Raw genomic sequence first — 20,612 nt, forward strand, 5'->3', positions numbered from 1 at the left:
CTCCCTTTTAAAAATCCATCTCTTTCCCTTCTTTCTCCACACTTCTCTCTCCTTAAATTCAAACTGTTCTGCTACAGAAAGATCTGTCTTGTGTTGCTGAATGTTCTTAGCTAAATGTAGAGAGTTTGGCTCAGAGGAAGGAGCAAATGTTGTTTGTGCTCACTGTGAAGATTTCTTGAGTTAGTTGTAACTGTTTTGTTTTTTGTTTTGTTTTTTTGTTTTTTTTTTTCTTTTTCCTTTTTCTTTTTCGAGAAAAGGGATAGATGTAAGGGGTAGCATAAAGAAGAACAAGGTCTGTCTTAGCTTTCACAGGCTTTTCTGGCTGACTGAAATGGCATTTTAAAAAAACCAACAGGAAAAAAAGGGTGATGTTCTTATTTTATATCAAGAGGAAAGGGGGGGGGGGGGGAATGTTTCATTTGCTGTCACAACAAAACTCAACTTCTAAGTCACAGATGCTGGTGCCCAATCTGTTGAAGTGGCGGCCACTGGACTTGTGTCAGATGATATTGTTTGCAAAGCATATTATAACTGTTTCATCCAACACAATTTTTTATGTTTGCTGGGCCTGTCATAACCAATTCCTCTCCTGAGAAAGAAAACAGTAAGATTAGAGCTTAACTACTGGTTTGTCTCAATCAACTTGATTCAAGTATGTAAATTAGTCAATCAAAAAACATTTATTAAGCCTTTATTATGTGGCTATAAATATAAAGAATAAAAATAAAAAGAATAAAATACTCCTAGGGAGTAGCTTACCTTCCAATAGGTGGAGACAACAAATATATAATATGTAGGAATAACAATAGCTAACATTGATTTATTTAGTTCTTACTTTGTATTGTGCTAAGTGCTTTGCAATTATTATCTCATTTCATACTCACAGCAGTCTGGGAAATAGGTGATATTATTATCCTCATCTTATATAGACAGGAAATCGAGGCAAACAGGTTAATTGATTTACCGGGAATCACAGACCTAGGAAATGTCTGAAGTCAAATTTGAACTCAGATTTTCCTGAGTGCAGGCTCTGGGCTCTATCCACTGGTCCATCTAGCATATATCTATATGTATCTGTGTTCCATTTCATGGCTATCATTCCCTCTTCCCTAGGGTCTTCATTATCTAATTACATATTCTTCTCCCTCTAGGTATGATTATCGAGAAATGCTGCACAATGCCACTTTCTGTCTGGTTCCCCGTGGCCGCAGGCTTGGCTCCTTTAGATTTCTGGAGGCACTGCAGGTAAGAGGCACTTTACAGATTATTATTAATGCTAATAATTCTCATATCACCACCACTACCAAGAGTTCACATTTATCTAGCCTATTAAGGCTTGCAAAGCACTTTAATAATCACTAACAATAATGGCTAGGACTTATATAATGTTTCCAAAGGCTCACAGATTGCTTACAAGAGTTTGCAATATGCTTTATAAATTATCACATTTGTTCCTCACAACCTCATGAGGTAAATGCTATTATTATCCCCATTTTATAGTTAAGGAAATTGAGTCTTAAATGACTTTCCCAAGTTCACACAGCTAGTAAATGTCTGAGGGAGGATTCAAGTTCAGGACTACTCCAAGTCCAGGATTTTACCCACTACTTCTTTACATAAATCATCTCATTTGACTTTCTTGACATTCCTGTGAGGTTAGCAGTATTATATTATTCCAGTTTCCTGGAGTATCTGAGGAATAAAGTGATTTTCCTGGAATCTCCCACTTAGCATTTGGCTGTGGTAGGATTTTACCTTACTTTTCTTTACTAAAAGGGAGCACCTAGTCTATCCTACCCACTCCCACTATTTTTTAGGTTCTTCTTGTTCTCTATTTTTTCCCATTACACTCTTGGGGCAGCTAAGTGATTCCATAGTCCCAGGCCTGGTATCAAGAATATTCATTATCCTGAGTTCAAATCTAGCAGCAGACAGTAGCTATATGTGGCTTTGGCCAAATCAATAAATCCGATTTGCCTCAGTTCCCTCATTTGTAAAATGAATAGGAGAAGGTTATAGCCATTCTAGTATCTTTACCAATAAAATCCCCAAATGGGTCAAGGAAAGTATGACAGGACTGAACTATAAATACAACAAAAATTAAACTAAGCTCCTTAAAGGCAGAGATTGGCTTTGTATTTTTATCTCTGCTGATACACAATAGGCATTTAATAAATGTTTATTGACCCAATTGACTATAAAGTCAATACTCTATTAATCATACTACACTGCTTCCTGCATTAAGACAGATTTAGAATTGCACAAATTTAACCTATATCTGATTACTTGCTGCCTTGGAGAGGGGAGAGAGAGAAAAAATGGAACAGAAAGTTTTGCAAAAATGACTGTTGAAAATTATCTACATGTATTTGGAAAAATAAAATTTTATTGAAAAAAATTTTTTAAAAAAAAGATAGACTTGGGAATTAAGGCTGTATCTGGTATGTTTATTATTTTGCCTAAAAAAGGAAGAGGGGGGATGAGAGATGGGGGTGAGGTGGGAAAGTGTGATTTCCCCTGGAGGCTTGCCACTTGTTTCTATGTGCTTACCTCTGCAGTGAGAACTCACTGCCTTTGCAGAGAACCCTACCATAAATTCTAGAGCTCCCTTTTTTTCCCTTGAAGGGGGTTGTTCATTCATAGTTGAGAGCAGGGGCCAGAGTATTTTGTTGCACTTACCTGACAAGGATTAGAGCTGGATTTCTTGAAAAGACAATATCCAGCCCTGCCATAGTTTAGTCTTTTCATTCCATAAAAGCAAAATTGTCTATTATATTCCCACTCAATATGCAATAGGTTTTCTGAGTCCTAAGTGAAAGAGATACTTAGGAGTGTAGATTGATTCCAGTTGTTTGGTCTAATGCTTTAGTGACTTATCAGGGAGCAGGCCCCAGGTTTGATGATTCTCCAATTCTAAAGCCTTCATGGGGAGAATTCTTACAGGGGAAGACTTTCCTTTCCTCCTCCCCCACCTTCTGAAGAACTAAATAATTCTTGATGTGTAAAGATAGTTGCCAGTAAGCTCCCTGAGAAAGTTGCCACCTGGCCTTCTTGATCCTAAAGCATTTGTATTCCTCAACACCCACAGTTCTAGGTTTTTTACATCCCTATATTATTTCCTATAAATATGGTATGTATATCCAAACATACCCTTATCTTCTCTTCAGTCTTGTTCTTTCATAATTACATCTTCCTACCACTTGTAGTGTAAAACTCTTGTAGCTGTTTTAAAAAAAAAAGAATAGCCTTCTTTCCTTTAAAGTCTTTAAGATTGCCTTTATCATTCTCCAAAGCATACCAAACTCAGACATTCCTTTAGCCTCCTCAATGTCTCCTGTACACCACCAAACAGGGCCTTTCCATCTTAAATTGCCCAGAGCTAAACTTTTGTTAATTGTTTAACATCTTTTCTGTTGTAATGCCATGCCTTCCACTGGCATAATGATAAAATGGAAAAAGTCCCTAGATGTGGAATCTCTGTCCTACCGTAGTACTAGCTTGAGCTAGATGTGTTGCTACACTTGCACAGTTAGCCATGGGTGTTTGAAATTCAGTTTCCTCAAGTGCATAGTGGAAATAATGACATTTCTAGCCATCTTTCCAGGTAATTAAGAAGAAAGTTTGTGTTATTCATTTATTTTAGCCATGTCTGACTCTTTGTGCCCCATCTGGGGTTTTCTTGGCGAAAATACTAGAGTGCTTTGCCATTTCCTTCTCTGGCTCATTTTATAGATGAGAAAATTGAGGCAAACAGGATTAAGTGACTTATCTAGGGTCACACAGCTATTAAGGATTTGGCTAAATTGAAACTCAAGAAAATGAATCTTCCTGTGCTACTCAGCTGTCCTATGAAGAAAGTTTACATTGCTATCTAAATGATTTGTTAATATGAAGGCAAGAATAGTTCTGATTCAGTCAACTTAGAAGGAAAAGTACACACTTTTAATAAGTACAGAGAAAAGAAAGACAAGGATATATGTAAATAGAATGGAATGAAAAATAAGAAACATATTCATGTTCACAAACATGAAGAAATTGGAGAAAAAAATATGACAGAAAAAAATTAAAATGAGACTTTAAAAAAATCAAAAAATAATTATAATTATTTTGTTAAAGTTTATATTTTTAATGAAACATTTAGGTAATTTTCAATATAATGTTATAGTTGGGATTTTATTTTCTTCTGTTTATTTGATTGTTAGTATTCCTTAAAGTTGTTAAGTTTGTAATTGAGTAAAATTTATAATCAAGTTCTTATTAGACAAAGAATGAACTGTTCTATATAGAGTGTGACACTTGGGAGTGAGTCACTTTAACTGGGGTCAGTAGATCTGGGCCAGAGTATTTTATATTCAAAACTAGTTTTATGCTAATACTTCAATGGGGCCAAATTTTCATTGCTTTTAATGAAACTGCTCCATCCTGACCAGTTGTTTCAATGGCTGCAGAATGATTAGAAATAGAAATAGGATTTTTAAAGCCCTGTGAAAAACTTCCAAATTATTAAACTGGCTCATGTAGGCATGACTCTGATATCATTTGATAATGCTTAAGGATTTCCTCTCAGATACAGAACTCCTTAGAGTATTAGTTCAATTCTTTTGACCTTTCTTCATGGTCCTAAGATTCTGGGATCCAAAGGACATAGAAAATGATAGTAATTTGATTGGTTATGATTTTTGCCTTAAGGGTGGAGCTTGTGATGTCTCTCCCTAACTTGGAGATGGTTCTTTTTTCTGTGCAGGCTGCTTGCGTCCCAGTGATGCTGAGCAATGGATGGGAGTTACCATTCTCCGAAGTGATTGATTGGAACCAAGCCGCCATCATCGGGGATGAGAGATTGTTATTACAGGTAAGAAAAGGGCTGTGGCCTTCAGCAGATCAGTTGATTATTGCTGCCACCATCCAAAGTTATCAGAAAGATGAATCCAAAAGGTCAGCGCTATAAAAGAAATTTTATCATGAGAAAATGGTCTGTGTCACGGTGGATATTAACTCATTTAACAAGGCACCTTTCACTTTCCAGTAAAACATCTGCCCTGATCAGAGGAACAGCTTTTGAAATGGAAAACATACTGGCAAAAAACACCTTTTAGGGGAGGAAAGGAAGATATACATAACAACTCCACTTAAAGCCTCTTATCTTATTTACTCGTTTATTTTTAATGATATCAGTGATGTCATTGCTCCTTACTTCCCACCTCTCACATCCATTTCCATCTATTTCTGATTGACAATACTGGCTTCCAGAAGAAAAGAGAAGAGACTTCTGTAAAACATTAATCGAAGTGTCCAGAACATTAGGAAAGCTCATATTATACTATTAAAAATCCACTGCGTTTTGTTTTTTTTTAAATTATTTTTTTTTTTATTTTTAATCGCATCTCATTTTTTCCAAATACATGTAAAGATAGTTTTCAACATTCACCTTTGCAAAACCTTGTGTTCCAAATTTTTCTTCTTCCCTTCCTTTTTCCCTCTTCCCCAAGACAGTAAGCATTCCAATGTGGTATAAGCATGCTGCATTTTGCATTGAAGAGTAAGCAGTCTAACGTCCCTTATATCTTTGCCTACAAGCTGCCATCCAAACCTTGTGCTGTTGGCTGATGGGCATTTGCAACATCCTAGTACCATACTTCTTGAGTGAGTGTCATTATATAGAATGGGTGTCCAACTTTAATCAGCTCCTGGATGAAAGGTGATCTAGGCATCAAATACCACTGTTATCATGCCCAGTCCAACACTGATCCCCATCACTAGGCTCAATATAGATTTTTACCTCCTAAAACACCCTTTCCCCCCACAATTTAATTTTTTTTCCCCCTGACCTTTATAGTATGTTTTTTTTTTTTTTTCCTCCAGCGTGAGGGCTAGTTTCTGTACAGCTGCTCCCATATTGAATTGCTACTGTGCTGTTGGTAACAATGAGTTGAGAGAGCTGGCTCAGAGCCGGAATGTCTGCTCTGGGAAATGTTTTTGTTATGTTACAATTTTTCATTTCCTGTTTTAGAACAGCTAGGATGTTTTTATTTGCATATTGTCTTGTCATCGAGTCGCCAGGAGAGCTTAAGGCAGCTTCCCTGAATCTATTTTGGTCTGTTCAGTTAGGTTTTGTTACCATACTTGACCTTTTTTATTAAGACTCCATCTAGTGCCATGACTGCCAAAGCCACCTGTCAAATCAGTATTAATTTATCATTTCCTTTTACCTGTTTCTGCAGACAAGCAGATTAATAACTAATAGCCAGACACCATTAAAATTGGGATCTCTGTGTCTTTACAACCAGGCAAAATCATCAATGGATTTCTCTTGGCAGCATACTGTGAGAGACATACAAGTATTATAAACACATACACGTTGCTTCTGACATTGAATTGTGTGCTTCAAGTTCAGGATAAGCACATGCGTTCAGGTCAAAAAGAGCAAATACAGATATTAAAAGGTGCTGATAAATTCCCCTTCGAGGCCATATCCGGCACATTTTCTGGAGAGTCAAGTACAATAGGGTGATGGTAAGGTCTCCTTATTCAGCTGAAATGATCTTTCAGGACTATACTATCTAATGTAGATTCTGCTTAGGGCTTCCTTATTTCTCTGTTCTTGGGTGATCTCGATTATTTTCTTAAAACTGACATAAAAATTAATTTTCTACTACTCACCAAAGATCTCTCATTTGAAAAGTTTTCTCGGGCTATCTTCTCCAAAGATTATTTTACTTTCAAATAACCCTTGAGGAATAAGTTTCAAAACTAGTCGCTTAAAGTTTTCTTGCCAACTTTTCTGCCTCACCTGTTATCTCTGTGTTTTGACTGGTGCTGTGGATGCAGGTGCATACTTTGGTTAGCATCTGTTTTGAATATTTGCCAAAAGTATTCATCTTCCTTTCTTCTTTTCAATGTGAAACAACTTCATTTGTCTGCCCAAAGAAGAACCAACAGCCAAAAGAATATGCCTTTTTCCTCCTCCCTCCCTTTCCACAGCCACCTGTGGAAATTCAAAGCTGGATCTGTTGATGATGACATGAATAACTTTTTAGGATCAAACAACCATAAGATCATCATCATTCCTGATTTAGCTTGAATCTATATAACTACAAAGAAATGTACCAAAAGAAATGAGAACAAAAACAGTTTAATCCCTGTCCCTTAACACCTCCCCATCTCTAAAAAAGATGTCAAAGGTGTGTTATAGGGCCCAGGAACTATGCAGCATCTTCTCTGAGCACACATAAAGAAGCACAGATACACATGCAGTAAGAGGCATGTGTGTTTCTTCCTTGGACCAGCCAAGATATAAGCCCCATGTTCCCAAGAATAAGTCATCATTGGTGAATTAATATGCAGGGCACTGTGCTAGAAATTATCATATGTATTTGGATGTGTTAAGTTCTGTGGTATTGTATGAGCTATTTGCATGTTGTTTGAATAAATAAGTGTATGTGAAGTCTGAAAGGAAATCTGATACTAATCTATGACCATATATGTCATCCCAGTAGGATGTAAGCACCTTATGGGCAAGATCTATTGGATTTTTACCTTTCTGTTATTGTCATTTAGCAGATTATTTTATCCAAAGTTGGTGCTTAATGAATATTTGTTAGAATTGAATTTGTTACCCATGCCCAAAAAAGGGAAATTGATCCTTGGAGAGTTTCCTTTTAAAAAAAAAATCTTAGTTCTAAGATTATTTCAATATATCTGATTTCCTTTGGAAATTCATATGCTTTATTTTGTGAATTTAAAAGCATTTCTGAGAAGAATCTATAGACTGCTGAAGAGTCCAGAACATGTTGTGATTGTTACTGAATTGTTTCAGTCTTGTCCAGTTCTTTGTGACTCCTTTTGAGAGTTTTCATGACAGAGATACTAGAATAGTTTGGCATTTTCTTCTCCATCTCATTTTACAGATGAGAAATTTAGGCAAACAGGATTAAGTGACAGGGTCCAGGGTCACACAGCTAATAAGTGGCTGTGGCCAGATTTATATTCAGGAAAATGAGTCTTCCTGACTCCAGACCCCTCATTCAATCTACTGTGACACCTAGCACATAGTAGGCTATTATTTAACATGTTGTTGTTGTTTTTTGTTTATTTGTCCTTAATTCTTGAAAATGATCAGGGAGGTGATGGAATGACATGCAAGTGAGTTGAATTTAGACAAGGGAGGGCTGTGTCTCATACTAAGGGAGGAGCTTTTTCCTTTTGCCCATGAATTTCTTTTCCAATAAAACATAGCTCCTCTACTATGTTTTACATCCTTTATTCATTCTGTTTTTGTTTTTTAAAAGAATTACTTTCTTTTATGTGTTACCAACAAAGATACAGCAAGAAATACAAAGAGAAATTCCATTTTTAAAAAGTGTAGATAATATAAAATATTTGGGAGTCTGTCTGCCAAGGCAAAGTCAGGAACTATATGAACATAACTACAAAACACTTTCCAAACAAATAAAGTAAGATCTAATCAATTGGAAAAATATCAAGTACTCATAGATAGGCTGAGCCAATGTAATAAAAATGACAATACTACCTAAATCAATCTAGTTATTCAGTGCCATAACAATCAAACTCCCAAGAAATTATTTTACAGAGTTAGAAAAAAATAATAACAGTTCGTCTGGAAGAACAAAAGGTCAAGAATTTCAAGGTAATTAATGAAAAAAATGCAAATGAAAGTAGCCTAGTTGTACCAGACCTAAAATTATATTAAAAAGCAGCAGTCAAGAGTTCCTTTCTTCTCCAGAGTCATCTAGGTCCAATGGCCAGTTATAGATCAGGACAACTGGTCTTTGGTGCAGAAGAGCAAAGACAGAACAGATAAAGAGATCTAGAGCAAAGGGTTGGAAAAATCCAAGGAAGAGTTTGAAAGAACTGGATATGAATAAGACAAAAAGGTGGGTGGTTCACTAAAACTTCACTAAAAGTGTTGCATCTGGAGGAACATTTACACTAAGTAAAGAAACCAGCAAGGAACTGTCTCCAGAGCTAGAGTCTATTCTGTAAATCTGCTTAACTTGTAAATAGCTTGAATATCTGTAATCTTTATACATTCTTTAGTGAAACTCTGAATATTCTGCTCAAGTAGACAAGCCTGAATGATTGCTGTTGAGAAGACTCCTTCTCTAGATGGGTGTGTAGCAGTTAAAGGGAATTATAGTCATTCTCAAGTCTGATCTTTGACCTGTTGTCAAGATAACATACTTGTGGTTATTTATCTGCAGATTCTTGTGATCTCCAAACTTACCATGTGATTCCTAGCTCTATATCAGTATTATTCAACTTCTAGATTATTGAAGTAATGATTGCTCTAAACTTAATTCCATGTCTCTGAGGAAATACAGATGTAGTTATCATTAGACAGCAAAGTAACCAATTTACAGATAGGTGTGAGTTGGGGGGAGTTAAGGTGGCAGTTTGGAATGTAGGGTAAATGGTTCTATAGAAATTTTCTTATTTTATTTTTTAATGTTTATGTTCTCTTTAATTTATGGAATAAATCATATAACAGTATGATAAAAACATGATTGCACATGAAACTAAAAATCTATTACTAGTGCTCAATTTGCTATTCTTTTTAATATATAAAATATTTTAAAATAAAACATAGGGGGGAGGGGAGAAAACATTATAGATTTCTTGAGAGCCAAATGGGCTGTTTTTCTATGTCAACCTCGCCAAATTTTGACTCTGACAACTTTGTGTACTTGGCTTCCATCCCTTTGCCACAACCACAGTGCTAGTCACCAAGTAAAACAAGCATCTTTCCACTTCTAGGTTAGCCTTGACTACTCTGGGCAAAGAGAATGTGACAACTTGATGAATTCTTCTCAGATCCCAGAGATTGAGGGAAACTCTGCCCTTAGGTGTGAGATCATGGAATCCACAGCTGAGAGGGACTCTCAGAGGCTTAGTCCAAGTCTATGCTTTAAACGGGAATAACTATCCATCCTGACAAATGATTGTTCCAGACTCTTTGGTCATTTCTTCTTCACAAGGCAAGAGCAGATGAATGGCAAACAGACTTGAAATTTCCCTCTCCTTTCCCTCTCTCCACTCCCTGCCACCCCCCCCATTCTTTCCATTTCTACTCTTTTTCCTTCCTCTTCTATTCCTTTTTCTTTCAGTCCCCTCTTATTTTCTCTCTCCCTTTTTTCTCCCTTCTACATGACTTCTTTTTTCATGCATTTAGCAATCATCAACACACAAACATTTCGACATAGGAAGAATAGGAAAGAGAAATGTTTATGAAATGCTGAACTTCAGCTGTGTAGAGTTTATTGGAGTTTTTTTTTTTTAAGTCTATGAAGAATTTAATAAGGTAGTAATAAAACTATTCTAATTGTTTCCTCTTTTGAATATCTTTTTCCTCCCCTCTGTGTACACTTTAATGCTTTATTGATACTTTTTTCACTTAAAAAAAAAAAAATCTCTTATCAGCTGGCATAGTGATAGAGTGCTGGACCTGGAATCAAGAAGTCTCATCTTCCTGAGTTTAAATGTGGCCTCAGATACTTATTAGTTCAGTAAGCCTAGGCAAATCACTTCTCTATTTGCCTCACTTCCTTACCTGTAAAATGAACTAGGGAAGATGTCAAACTACTCCAATATCTTTGTTAGGAAAAGCCCAAATGGGGTCACAAAGAGTCAGATGTGATATAACAACTGAACAACATGTCTACCAAATTATTCTCCTAACCTCAGATAGAAGCCCTATTTTATAGCAAATAAATATAGTCAAATAAAACATACATAGTGGTACATTGGCCATACATCTGACATTAGTAATAGCAGAAAATATTTATGTCTCATTCTGTATCTTTTGTCCATTTTTTCCTCTGCTAAGAAATGGGAAGCATTTTTCATCAACCATCTTTGTGACATCATTGTTTATTGTACTGATCAAAATTGAATCAATTTTGACTAGTTCTCCCTCATTTTTCAGGCATTTAAAAACAAGAAAAACTGAACCCAACACTGGTCATTTCCAAAACCATATCTTCACTTTGAATTCATCATTTCTTTGTCAGAAGGTTTTTTGGTTTTGGTTTTGGTTTGTTTTGTTTTTGTCACCAGTTCTTTGCAAACATGGTTGTTCATTGCAGGGAAGTTTTTAAGTCTTCCAACATCTTGACTATATTGACTATATTAGCAGCTTTCTCTAGATTCCATAGTCCTATATAATAACATTTTTCAGCACTTGAAAGAGTGCCTCCATTAAATTGGATGTTATAAGAATTAAGGATGGATCTACCTCTCTAATTCCTTTCTACCAAGGAAATAAATTCAATCCTATATACCCAGATTAAGAAAATACTTAGAGGGGTGATGAGCAAGTACTGAGACTAATTGACTTATATTCTTATGTCTTGTTTAGACTAAGAGACATATTCCTCCAAATACAATATTCTACCTTATCTATTTCCTGAAAAATTAAACAAGACTGCCTAAAAGAATAACAGTGACTGATTGATACATGCTGTGAGACTAGTTTGTGTGGTGTATGTGTGTGTGTGTGTGTGTTTTTTTTTTTTCCATTTTATTATTTTATCAAAATCCGCACCTGTCGGAAGTTCTATTTTTGTTCCAAGAAGATAGAAATTTCCTTCTCTCTTCTTTTTTTGAGCTTTTATTAATATCCTTTGTTTTTACATCACTGCATTTCCTAGTATGTCCTTCCTTTCTCCTCCACCCCAAAGACATCCATCAATTTTTATAACATATGCAATGTTCCATATCTGTAATACCCCATTTCTAAAAAGAAGGAAAGGAGGTGCATTGTCATATGTTTTCTTTAGGGTCAGATTTGGTCATTAGATGTACCCATGTACCCACCATTCTTTTTTTTTTTTTTTTCTTTCCATTTAAACTGTTGTGTTCATTAATGCATTCTTCCACTATTCTTCTGGGAATCAGAAAAGGAAATACAGGGAAAGAAACAACATTGTCACATATTCATGGATATAAATAGTCATTTTGTAGTTTAGTAACTTCTATGCATCTAGAGAAGGAACTGATAAATAGTAATATGTTTAGAATGATTTTACATATGTGTGTATATATAAAAATCATTATATATACACACATATACATGTGTGTGTATGTATATATATATATATATATAAGTGTGTGTATATATATAAGTGTGTGTGTTTGTGTCTAATGGCATCCATCTCTAGGGTCAGAAGAAAAACATGAAAAAAATGTACAACATAACTTTGTAATAATACATTTAAAAGGAATAGTAAGTTGTAACTAATAGATTTGCAGTTTCATGGGCAATTATCTTTTTTATTATGCTATGTTATAGAAATGCTTGTTTCCTTCCATAAATTAAAAATGAAATGAATAATTTTTATTTTTTAAAAGAGACAACTACTAATGAGACTTGTATTCATCATATATTGCTTTTAAACTCTTCTGACTAATACCGGGTGTTTGTATCTTTTTGCTTCATAGTTTTCTTATATAATGTTATCTAAAATCTTCCCCGCTTCAACTTTGTATATCTCATCCCAATCATATTTCCCGATAAAGTTACTGCATTGGCCATTTTGTGGACTCTTTGAGTTCTTAAGGAACTATAGTGTGCTTAGAGAAAAATCTTTTGCCCTCTTTAGGTTGTTTTATCTCCTACTATAGATATAGTATCTGAAGACTTGAGGGTAAATTCTAGCTTCCTCTCTTATTTAGTTGTATGATCTGTTGAACAAGGCAGCCTTTCTAAACTTCAGAATCCTCATTTGCAAAAAAAGTGATATCTACTCTATAGAAGCTTACGTACCTAGTATGCGAAAGTTTTTGGATGTGAATATAAGGGTAAGTTATTATTATTGTTCAAGAAAAAATATTTTGTGAATATATATATATACATATATATATATATATATATGTACATATATATGTATGTATAAATTCTTTATAACTTTTAGAAAGAGACAGAGCATTTTCTGCCCATAAATGACTAAGCAGATGGGCCCATAATTGCATGGGCTGTTTGATTTGAACCTTTCAGAAGCCCTTTGCTTTTATCCCTACTATGTAGGATAGTGGTATTAGCTCCATTTTATAGGCAAGGAGATTGAACTCACCTTGGCTGATCAGTATCAGGTCTGGATTTCAGGTTTCCTGATTCTTAGGCAATAGGTCTTTTTATTTTAGCATGATTGATACAAGATCTTCCTGTTCACTAGAAGTGTAGGAATAAAACTTTAACCAGGTTATCTCTCCTGCCCCACCACTACCCCAGTTTCCCTGAGAATTTACTCATATTCTAAGCTATAATTAACCCAGAGAAATCAGCATCATCTGTTAGATGGTGAGAGTTTTTAGACTTTTAACTAGTTAAGATAAAAGAGATAAAAGACATTAGTTAGCAGCAATGACAGCATTTTTTTTTTTTTTGCTTTTTGAGTAATTCATTTTTTAGCAATTCTTCTGTATGACTATTCTTCTAACTCTCTCCCCTCCTTCTGTAAAAAACAAAATAAAAACCCGTTATTTCAGCTCGAAAGTGTTGGATTTCTAACATTAAAGGTAATTACTATTCATCTGCAGTAACTGAAGTCTGGAAGACCTAAGTTTGCACCCCACTTATAACACTAACTTTTTGACTACTTCAAGTCACTTACCCTTATTAAGTCTTAGGTTCCTATTCTGTAAAATGGAAAACAATACTTGCTGTACCTCCCCTACAAAGCTGTAGCAAGACTCAAATGAAATCAAATACACAGAATGCTTTGTAAACATTGAAGCATTATCTAAATGCCTCTTGTTGTTATCTGGTATATCATTTGGCTGGTTACACATCTTTGTAGGAGGAATTGCTTATACAGATGAATGAATGAATTGAAATAGATGTGGGTTCTAAAATCTTATTGTTTTGAATTGGAAACAGTATCCTAACTCAGTTGTATTAATTTAGTCAAATTATGCTGTTTTCTTTAATAACTAATTATTTTAACCTTGCATTGCAGATTCCTTCTACAATCAGGTCTATCCATCAGGATAAAATTCTAGCACTTAGACAACAGACACAGTTCTTGTGGGAGGCTTATTTTTCTTCGGTTGAGAAGATTGTATTAACTACACTAGAGGTGAGTGAAAGCCTTAGGATATGTGCCTTTCTTGTCTTGTGTTTTGCTGTTGAATGACCTTGATTTTGATGACATGTGATTATTTACCAGTGGAGAAACAAAGCCTTCTCTTATTTGACAATATCATTTCCCTTTCCTCCACTGTACCCCAATCTTCCTTTCCTCCTCACCTTTTGTCCAGCCCAAAGAAATATTGCCTTTCCTGTTGAAATCCATACATGAAAGTGTACCTGATGAGCAGTTGAAACCAGCTGGTGAAACCAGCCCTGCATTGAAGCTTTGGGGGGATTTGTACTTAATGATTGTCTTTCTGTCATTCATGCTCCATGGGATCTTTTCAAAAACCTATTTCCGGAACTCACTTAGACAAGTTAGCAGCCAAGTGGGGAAAATCCTCATTCTTGCTCGTGTGCCTCCAAACAGTCAGAAGTTTTCTATGTATTCTGTTCTGGTTGAAGGCTTAATACGTTTAGTTTTCTAGTCATCTGTGATTCAATTTATATTAACTTCCAGGAGATACAGTAAAGAGAAAGCCAGAATCATCCCAATTTGGTAAATAAGACAATCAATGATTAATCTATCAGTAAACATTTTAAGCTCTTTCTGTGTGCCAAGCACTGTGTTAAACACTGGGGATATAAAAACACACACACACCAAAAAAACTGCCCTCAAGGAGTTTACAATCCAATGGAGGAGAAAACATGCAAACAAACAAGTATATATGTAAGCACACACACACACACATAAACACACATCATGCAATATGGAGGATAAGTAGGAAATAATTAGCAAAGGGAAGGCACTAGAGTTAGAAGGGGTTGTTTTATTAAAGAGTTTTAATGACAGCCCCAAGTTTAAAGAAACCATTGCCTTTTTCTCCCCACCCCAAAAAGGAAAAAGAAATCATATATATGACACAATTAAATAAACACATATTAAATTCTTACCTTTTTGAAGCTATTATACTAGACTCCAGAGATATAAACTCCCCCAAGAGACATAGTGGAAGGTGACATTCTCTGTATACAATTATATAAATGCAAAATGTATACAGAGTTATGAAAGATGGCTTCAAATACAGGAGACCTGAGTTCAGGTTTTATCTCTAACACATCCTGGTTCTATTATTGTTGTGGGTCATTTCAGTCAAGTTTGACTCTCAATGACTGTTTTCTTAACAAAGGTACTGGAGGGGTTTCCCATTTCCTTTTGGCTCATTTTTACAGATGAGGAAACTGAAGCAAACAGGGTTAAATGACTCGCCTATCATCACACAGCTAGTAAGTGTCTGAGATCATATCTGAACTCAGGTCTTTCAGACTTCAGGGCTGGTATTCTATCCATTACATCACCAAGCTGCCCTTGAATTCTGTGTCCCTGAGCAAATCAATTAACTTCTTAGGGAATTTTCTAGGATTTTAAGTTGTGTACAAGATGTAGGCTTTCATTAATAGAGAATATTTGCTCACCTGAGAATTCTCTATGTCTATGAAGTCACAGGTCTAGTCTCTATACTATAAAATAATTTATCAGAAAAGTGTTAGGTAAGAGCTCATGTAAAAGATGCTCCTTGAGCCATGTCTTGAACCACTTTGGGAGTGGAACATGTAGTCATGGCCTAATGATAAGCTGATAATAACATAAAATGCTGAGAGTAAGGAAACTAGGATGGAGAATTACATTATAAACATTGTTTGTGGGGAATTATAAAAGAAGGACTTAACAGACTCCAGACTTTTAGGAAACTTATTCTGAAAAAGAAAATTCTTGAAAGTGGTCCAGTGAATTAGTGGTCAGTCATACCCTGGAAAAAACTGGAGAAGAGAAGCCCACACCATAGCTACTTGTATTACTCACCTACTTTCTTTCTGGCTAGACCAGATATTCTCATCTGATCTGCCTTTGCCTGTGCAGCCTATATAGTCATACTTAGGCTTACGTTCTCCCCCGAGTTTGTCTTCTTCCCATCCTCTCCGATTGACCAGACCTGCCCTATTCTATACTAATTTTTCATTTGCCTATTAGCAATGTTTTCATTTTTGGTACTGAACTTCCCTAAAAGGATTGACTGAACCCAACTGGCCTTTTTTCTGTTCCTGACACAATATTCTACCTTCTATCTCCTTGTCTTTGTATAATCTACCCCCATGATGTGGCGTACACAGTGCTATGCTGTGGTAAAACTGTCATGTCTGATAGGCTAATTCAGACCTCAACCTGGTTGATAAGTTAGGGGGATGTCTACCAAGCATGTGAAGATCAGAGCAATTTGTTCCTGTGGCTGTGAAGGCAGCTGAACCAAAAGCTATAGACATCTTAGAATTTGGTCGGACATTGAAGACATTAAAGTCATCCACTGCATCTTAGGCCATCATCAGTTGAACTTACTTGTCTTGCCCTGAACTTCACTGATTTGAAAGAAAGAGTGAGGCTTATGACTTTGTGCAACTCATTTAAATCAATTCATTATATCACCTGTGATATCACTGTACCTGAACATAGCTGGACTGTATTCTTTCTTTATCTCTGTCTCTTAAAATCAGTTTTAAGTTCATCTTAAACACTGTCTTCTTTACTTAAGCTCTTTCTGCCTCAGTTTCCTCAACTATAAAATGGGGATTATAACACTTGTCTTACAGAGTAATTGCAAAGTTCAAATGAGATACTATTTAACAAATGTTTATCTGGAACTCACTAGTTCTGTGCTATTTTTGATAGTTCTTATCTTGTGTAAAAAAAAAAAAAAAAAGCTTTATGTATTCTACTAAAATTATTTCCTTAGCTCTTGGATAATAATCAAGTGGATTTTCACTTTCACAAAAAATAATTCATAAAGCATGAAAAAGGACCACTGATTTTTTAAAAGATTACAAATTGCTTTCATTGTAATATCCCATTAAGGTAGAGACTGCAAATATTATTATTTCCATTTAATAGATGAAGAAACTGTGAATCATATAGTTCAAGGGTCTTGCCCAATGTCAGAGTTAGTCTGTTTTGGAGCTGAAACATACATCTGTTCATACTAATGTATCTTCCTTTATCTCCTTTCCACGCTTACCTTCTTGTGACCGCAAGTGAAGGAGGCATAATCTTGTTTAAGGCCTTGTGAAAAATGACTCCTTTTGCATGTGGTCTTATTGCTTGAGCATCCCCCTCACTTATTGAGTTAGCAGTGTTAGCTAAGGTATCTTGATATGTCTGGCAGGTAGAAAAGGTTGCATGTGTTGTGTTGTATCAGAGAAGGGTTTTGAGTCAAAACTATTTAAATTTGTAGGTTGGCAGTGGAAACACCTTTCCTTTGGATGGGAGCCATTCATTTCTCTGGGGATGCTTATGTATTCTAAAATATTGGAAAAATTATACACTTCATCTAAATGTACAAGATCTGCCAAATCTCTTGTTGTAGTCCAGAGGAAGGATTGTAATCATTTGGCATCTTAACCAAGTGCCATCAGAAAGGTGCTTTTCAGGTTTTCCCTTTTAGTTTAAATCTCAATTTATTATTATTATTATTATTATTATTATGATTATGATTATGATTATTAAATTTTAGCTGTAATACATGAGGGCAGTTGAGGGTGAAATCTAAGTCCTGCACAAATAGAAATCTTTGCATCTTTTTTTTACTCAACTTCTTCAGTTCATTATTCATTTAAAATAATTCCTACAAGGCAAGGGCTCACAAGGTAGTCAGACAAGGACACTCTCAAGATTTCTTTGAAGAACTTTAGAACTGATTACATGATATGGGAGACCCTGGCAAAGGACCACCCTACATGGCATAGTTGCATCAAGGAAGACAGTGAGAAACACAACTCAATTAACTCAAAAGAAATACAAGATGTGCATAGTTAGAGAATCCACGTCAAATGTTCACAGGGACTATTTGTGTCTGACTTGTGGTTGAGCATTTTGAACTCATACTGGTCTGATCAGCCATAGTTAGACACATTGTAACTTGACTCTTAACAGAGTGATATTTTTTTGGTCTTTGAGAATGAAGGAAAATACCCACCATAAGCATTACTAGTCTAATTTGAAACTTGGGGAGCCCTTGAGGCTTAGAGAGTGTATATTGTTCAGTGCTGGAGTTTAAGGAACCAAAAATGAACAATTGGGAACTTATCTCAGATATCAGGGCCCAAAGATTCTGTAGCCCTAAATCTATGGGTCTGATCATTAGCTGCCTTGAAATGTGGAACTTCTTGGCTTCCTCTACTCTAAACTATAGAAAGAGATTCAATGGTCCCAGGGTTGTAAACTTTCTCCAGGAAAGACTACTGAGGTACTAGATGATCTGGTTACTAAAAAATTCCTCAGACCACTCCCATCTTGAAACTTGGATGATTTATGCATCTTTCATAGCCAAAACCAAGCTCAACACCAATTGTTTGTACCATTTAGACTAGTGTCCACATTGATTAATGACTAGAACAACCACAAATGTCATTCAGTGATAATTTCTGAAGAAGTATTTCCAATTAAAGTGAAATTTCTTAAAGTCATTCCTTCAGAGTTCACTTTGTTAGGTTCAAGCTTTGATGGGCTAATCTTGAACAGAGGCTGGATGGTCACTTTACACAATATTTAATGGAGATGATTGTTAGGCAGAATTGAAAAAGTACTTATCTGAAACCAGGATATGAACCAATGAATCACAATTAGATGCGAAGCAGGTAACATTGAGGATATGTGTTACTGCTATTCAGAGTTATTTAGGGAGACATATTCTTACTTGGACCTTGATGCAGAAAGGTTGCTTTTTTTTCTCCTGGCATCCAAACATTGCACAGTGATAGATCACTAAACACTGCATACTCTGGTATCTGCTGTCATTGTTTTGTAATATTCACACAATGGAATTTGTTTTTTAATACTCAATCAGTGTGATGTAGAGACACAAGAACAGCAGATTGCACTGGCATGGAGTAAGATGGCATATGGTAGCCCAGTGTGTGTGAAACTCAGCACTCTGCTAGTCAGATGACCAAGTCAGGGGCATCTGAAATAACACCATCCTCTCTTGTAGAATCTATTATTTAAAGAAACAAGTGTAGCTACAAAAAGAAGGGATTGTTAGTTTCATAACTGTGGATCTCAGGTATGGAAGCATCTTTAGAAGCCATCTAATTCAGTTCTTTCATTTTATAGAATAAGAAACTGAGGCCCAGAAAGATAAATTGATTTACTTAAGCAAAGCCAACATTTCAGTCCAGATCCTCTGACTTCAAATTGAGATCTCTTCCCCAGTCAAATCCAACCATCATTAATTTCATAGCCCTGTGTGCAAGACACTATAGTAGATTCTAAGAGTACAGAAAACAAATGAAATATATTCAGTGCTCTCAAGGCTTTGTACTTTATTTGGAGACACCTAAGTCTTCCAAATCATATATACACACACACATAAATAAGAAATGATATCATCATTGGCAGGGCCTCTTGGGACTCTAACAGAAAGAAAATCCCCTGTGTATTTTGCTCTACATGGGCAGGTACAGGAAAGTAAGTGTGTGTATAGACACGTATGCCTTCTTCAGCATAGTATAATCTTTTCCCAAGTTCTATGATGAGAGCAGAGAATGCTTGCTCATCTTTGTGAAGAATATCTAGTTTGTTTGGTCCTTGAAGCCTGAGAGATAACCACACTGATATGAAATTGTGAATGCCATCTGGAACAGTAAGATCTGTGCCATCCAGAAATTCAAAGTGAATGACAAACTCCTTTGTGACATCACTGTGCTTTGTGCCTTTTGTATTTCCTGCAAATGATAATTCACTCTGTGGCTCTTTGTTCAAACCTCTATGAGTGAGTGACTACTTTCCCCAGATAAGGGAATTTGGTGAGAAGAGACAAGGACGCAGATTAAAATCATGAAGTGGACAGTGAAATCTCTTATGGTTTGGGATATAACTGCATTCAAAAAAGAATTGGAATCCCTAGTAACTAAAAACCCTACCCTTCATCAATAAATGTCATAATTAAGAAGCACACATAGTCATAGCTCAGGTTTTTTATTTTTTTACTAAAGATAAATATTTCAGAGTAACTCAGTGCAAAAAAAAAAAAAAATTTTTTTTAAAATTGAAACGTCTGTCCAAAAACATGTACTTAACAAACTAGTCTGAGAAAAAACTAAATTCAACACCATCCAACTTAGTCTTCTAGCTACTTATATTTACTTTCCTTTTCTCTCTCAAGAAATGGAAAAACAGGAGGATTTTGTAGGAGAGTATCCCTAAGGTTGATCGTCAGCACTTTGAGGAGAGGGCAAGTCCCTGCTCCATCATTTGTGGTTTCATTTACCTAACTAGTATAGTAGGGGCTTTAAAATGAATGTTAAATTCAATTGATTTATTAAAACAAGTAATACTTGTTATGGCACCAGTTATTGTGGGAGATGAGTCGGGACTAATGATCACCTTGAAAAATGATGACAGGGGGCAGCTAGGTGGCACAGTGGATAGAGCACCAGCCTTGAATTCAGGAGGACCCCAGTTCAAATCTGTTCTCA

General features: G+C 35.7%; 1 protein-coding gene and 1 long non-coding RNA gene across 4 annotated transcripts in view; one reads left to right on the plus strand and one right to left on the minus strand.

Annotated features, from left to right (window-relative positions):
* EXT1 (exostosin glycosyltransferase 1) overlaps positions 1 to 20,612 on the plus strand; it is a 347,335-nt gene that overhangs the window by 297,033 nt on the left and 29,690 nt on the right. Inside the window, exons 2-4 of the mRNA XM_074266562.1 lie at positions 1,152 to 1,245; positions 4,745 to 4,852; positions 13,974 to 14,093. Coding sequence (XP_074122663.1) covers positions 1,152 to 1,245; positions 4,745 to 4,852; positions 13,974 to 14,093 — 322 coding nt within the window. The remainder of the gene's footprint in view (positions 1 to 1,151; positions 1,246 to 4,744; positions 4,853 to 13,973; positions 14,094 to 20,612) is intronic.
* On the minus strand, positions 4,807 to 16,179 carry LOC141542236 (uncharacterized). 3 transcript variants are annotated; one of them, XR_012482120.1, is made up of 5 exons: positions 15,952 to 16,179; positions 15,042 to 15,113; positions 13,089 to 13,186; positions 6,791 to 6,917; positions 4,807 to 4,942 (listed from the first exon to the last, which is right to left on the minus strand). It is a non-coding gene; the product is annotated as an uncharacterized LOC141542236 (long non-coding RNA). The 3 variants fall into 3 exon arrangements; XR_012482119.1 differs by lacking the exon at positions 15,952 to 16,179 and having other exon boundaries at positions 15,042 to 15,289; XR_012482121.1 differs by lacking the exon at positions 15,952 to 16,179 and having other exon boundaries at positions 6,791 to 7,007; positions 15,042 to 15,289.

Source organism: Sminthopsis crassicaudata, chromosome 1, assembly GCF_048593235.1.
Source record: "Sminthopsis crassicaudata isolate SCR6 chromosome 1, ASM4859323v1, whole genome shotgun sequence".
NCBI classification, from domain to species: Eukaryota; Metazoa; Chordata; class Mammalia; order Dasyuromorphia; family Dasyuridae; genus Sminthopsis; species Sminthopsis crassicaudata.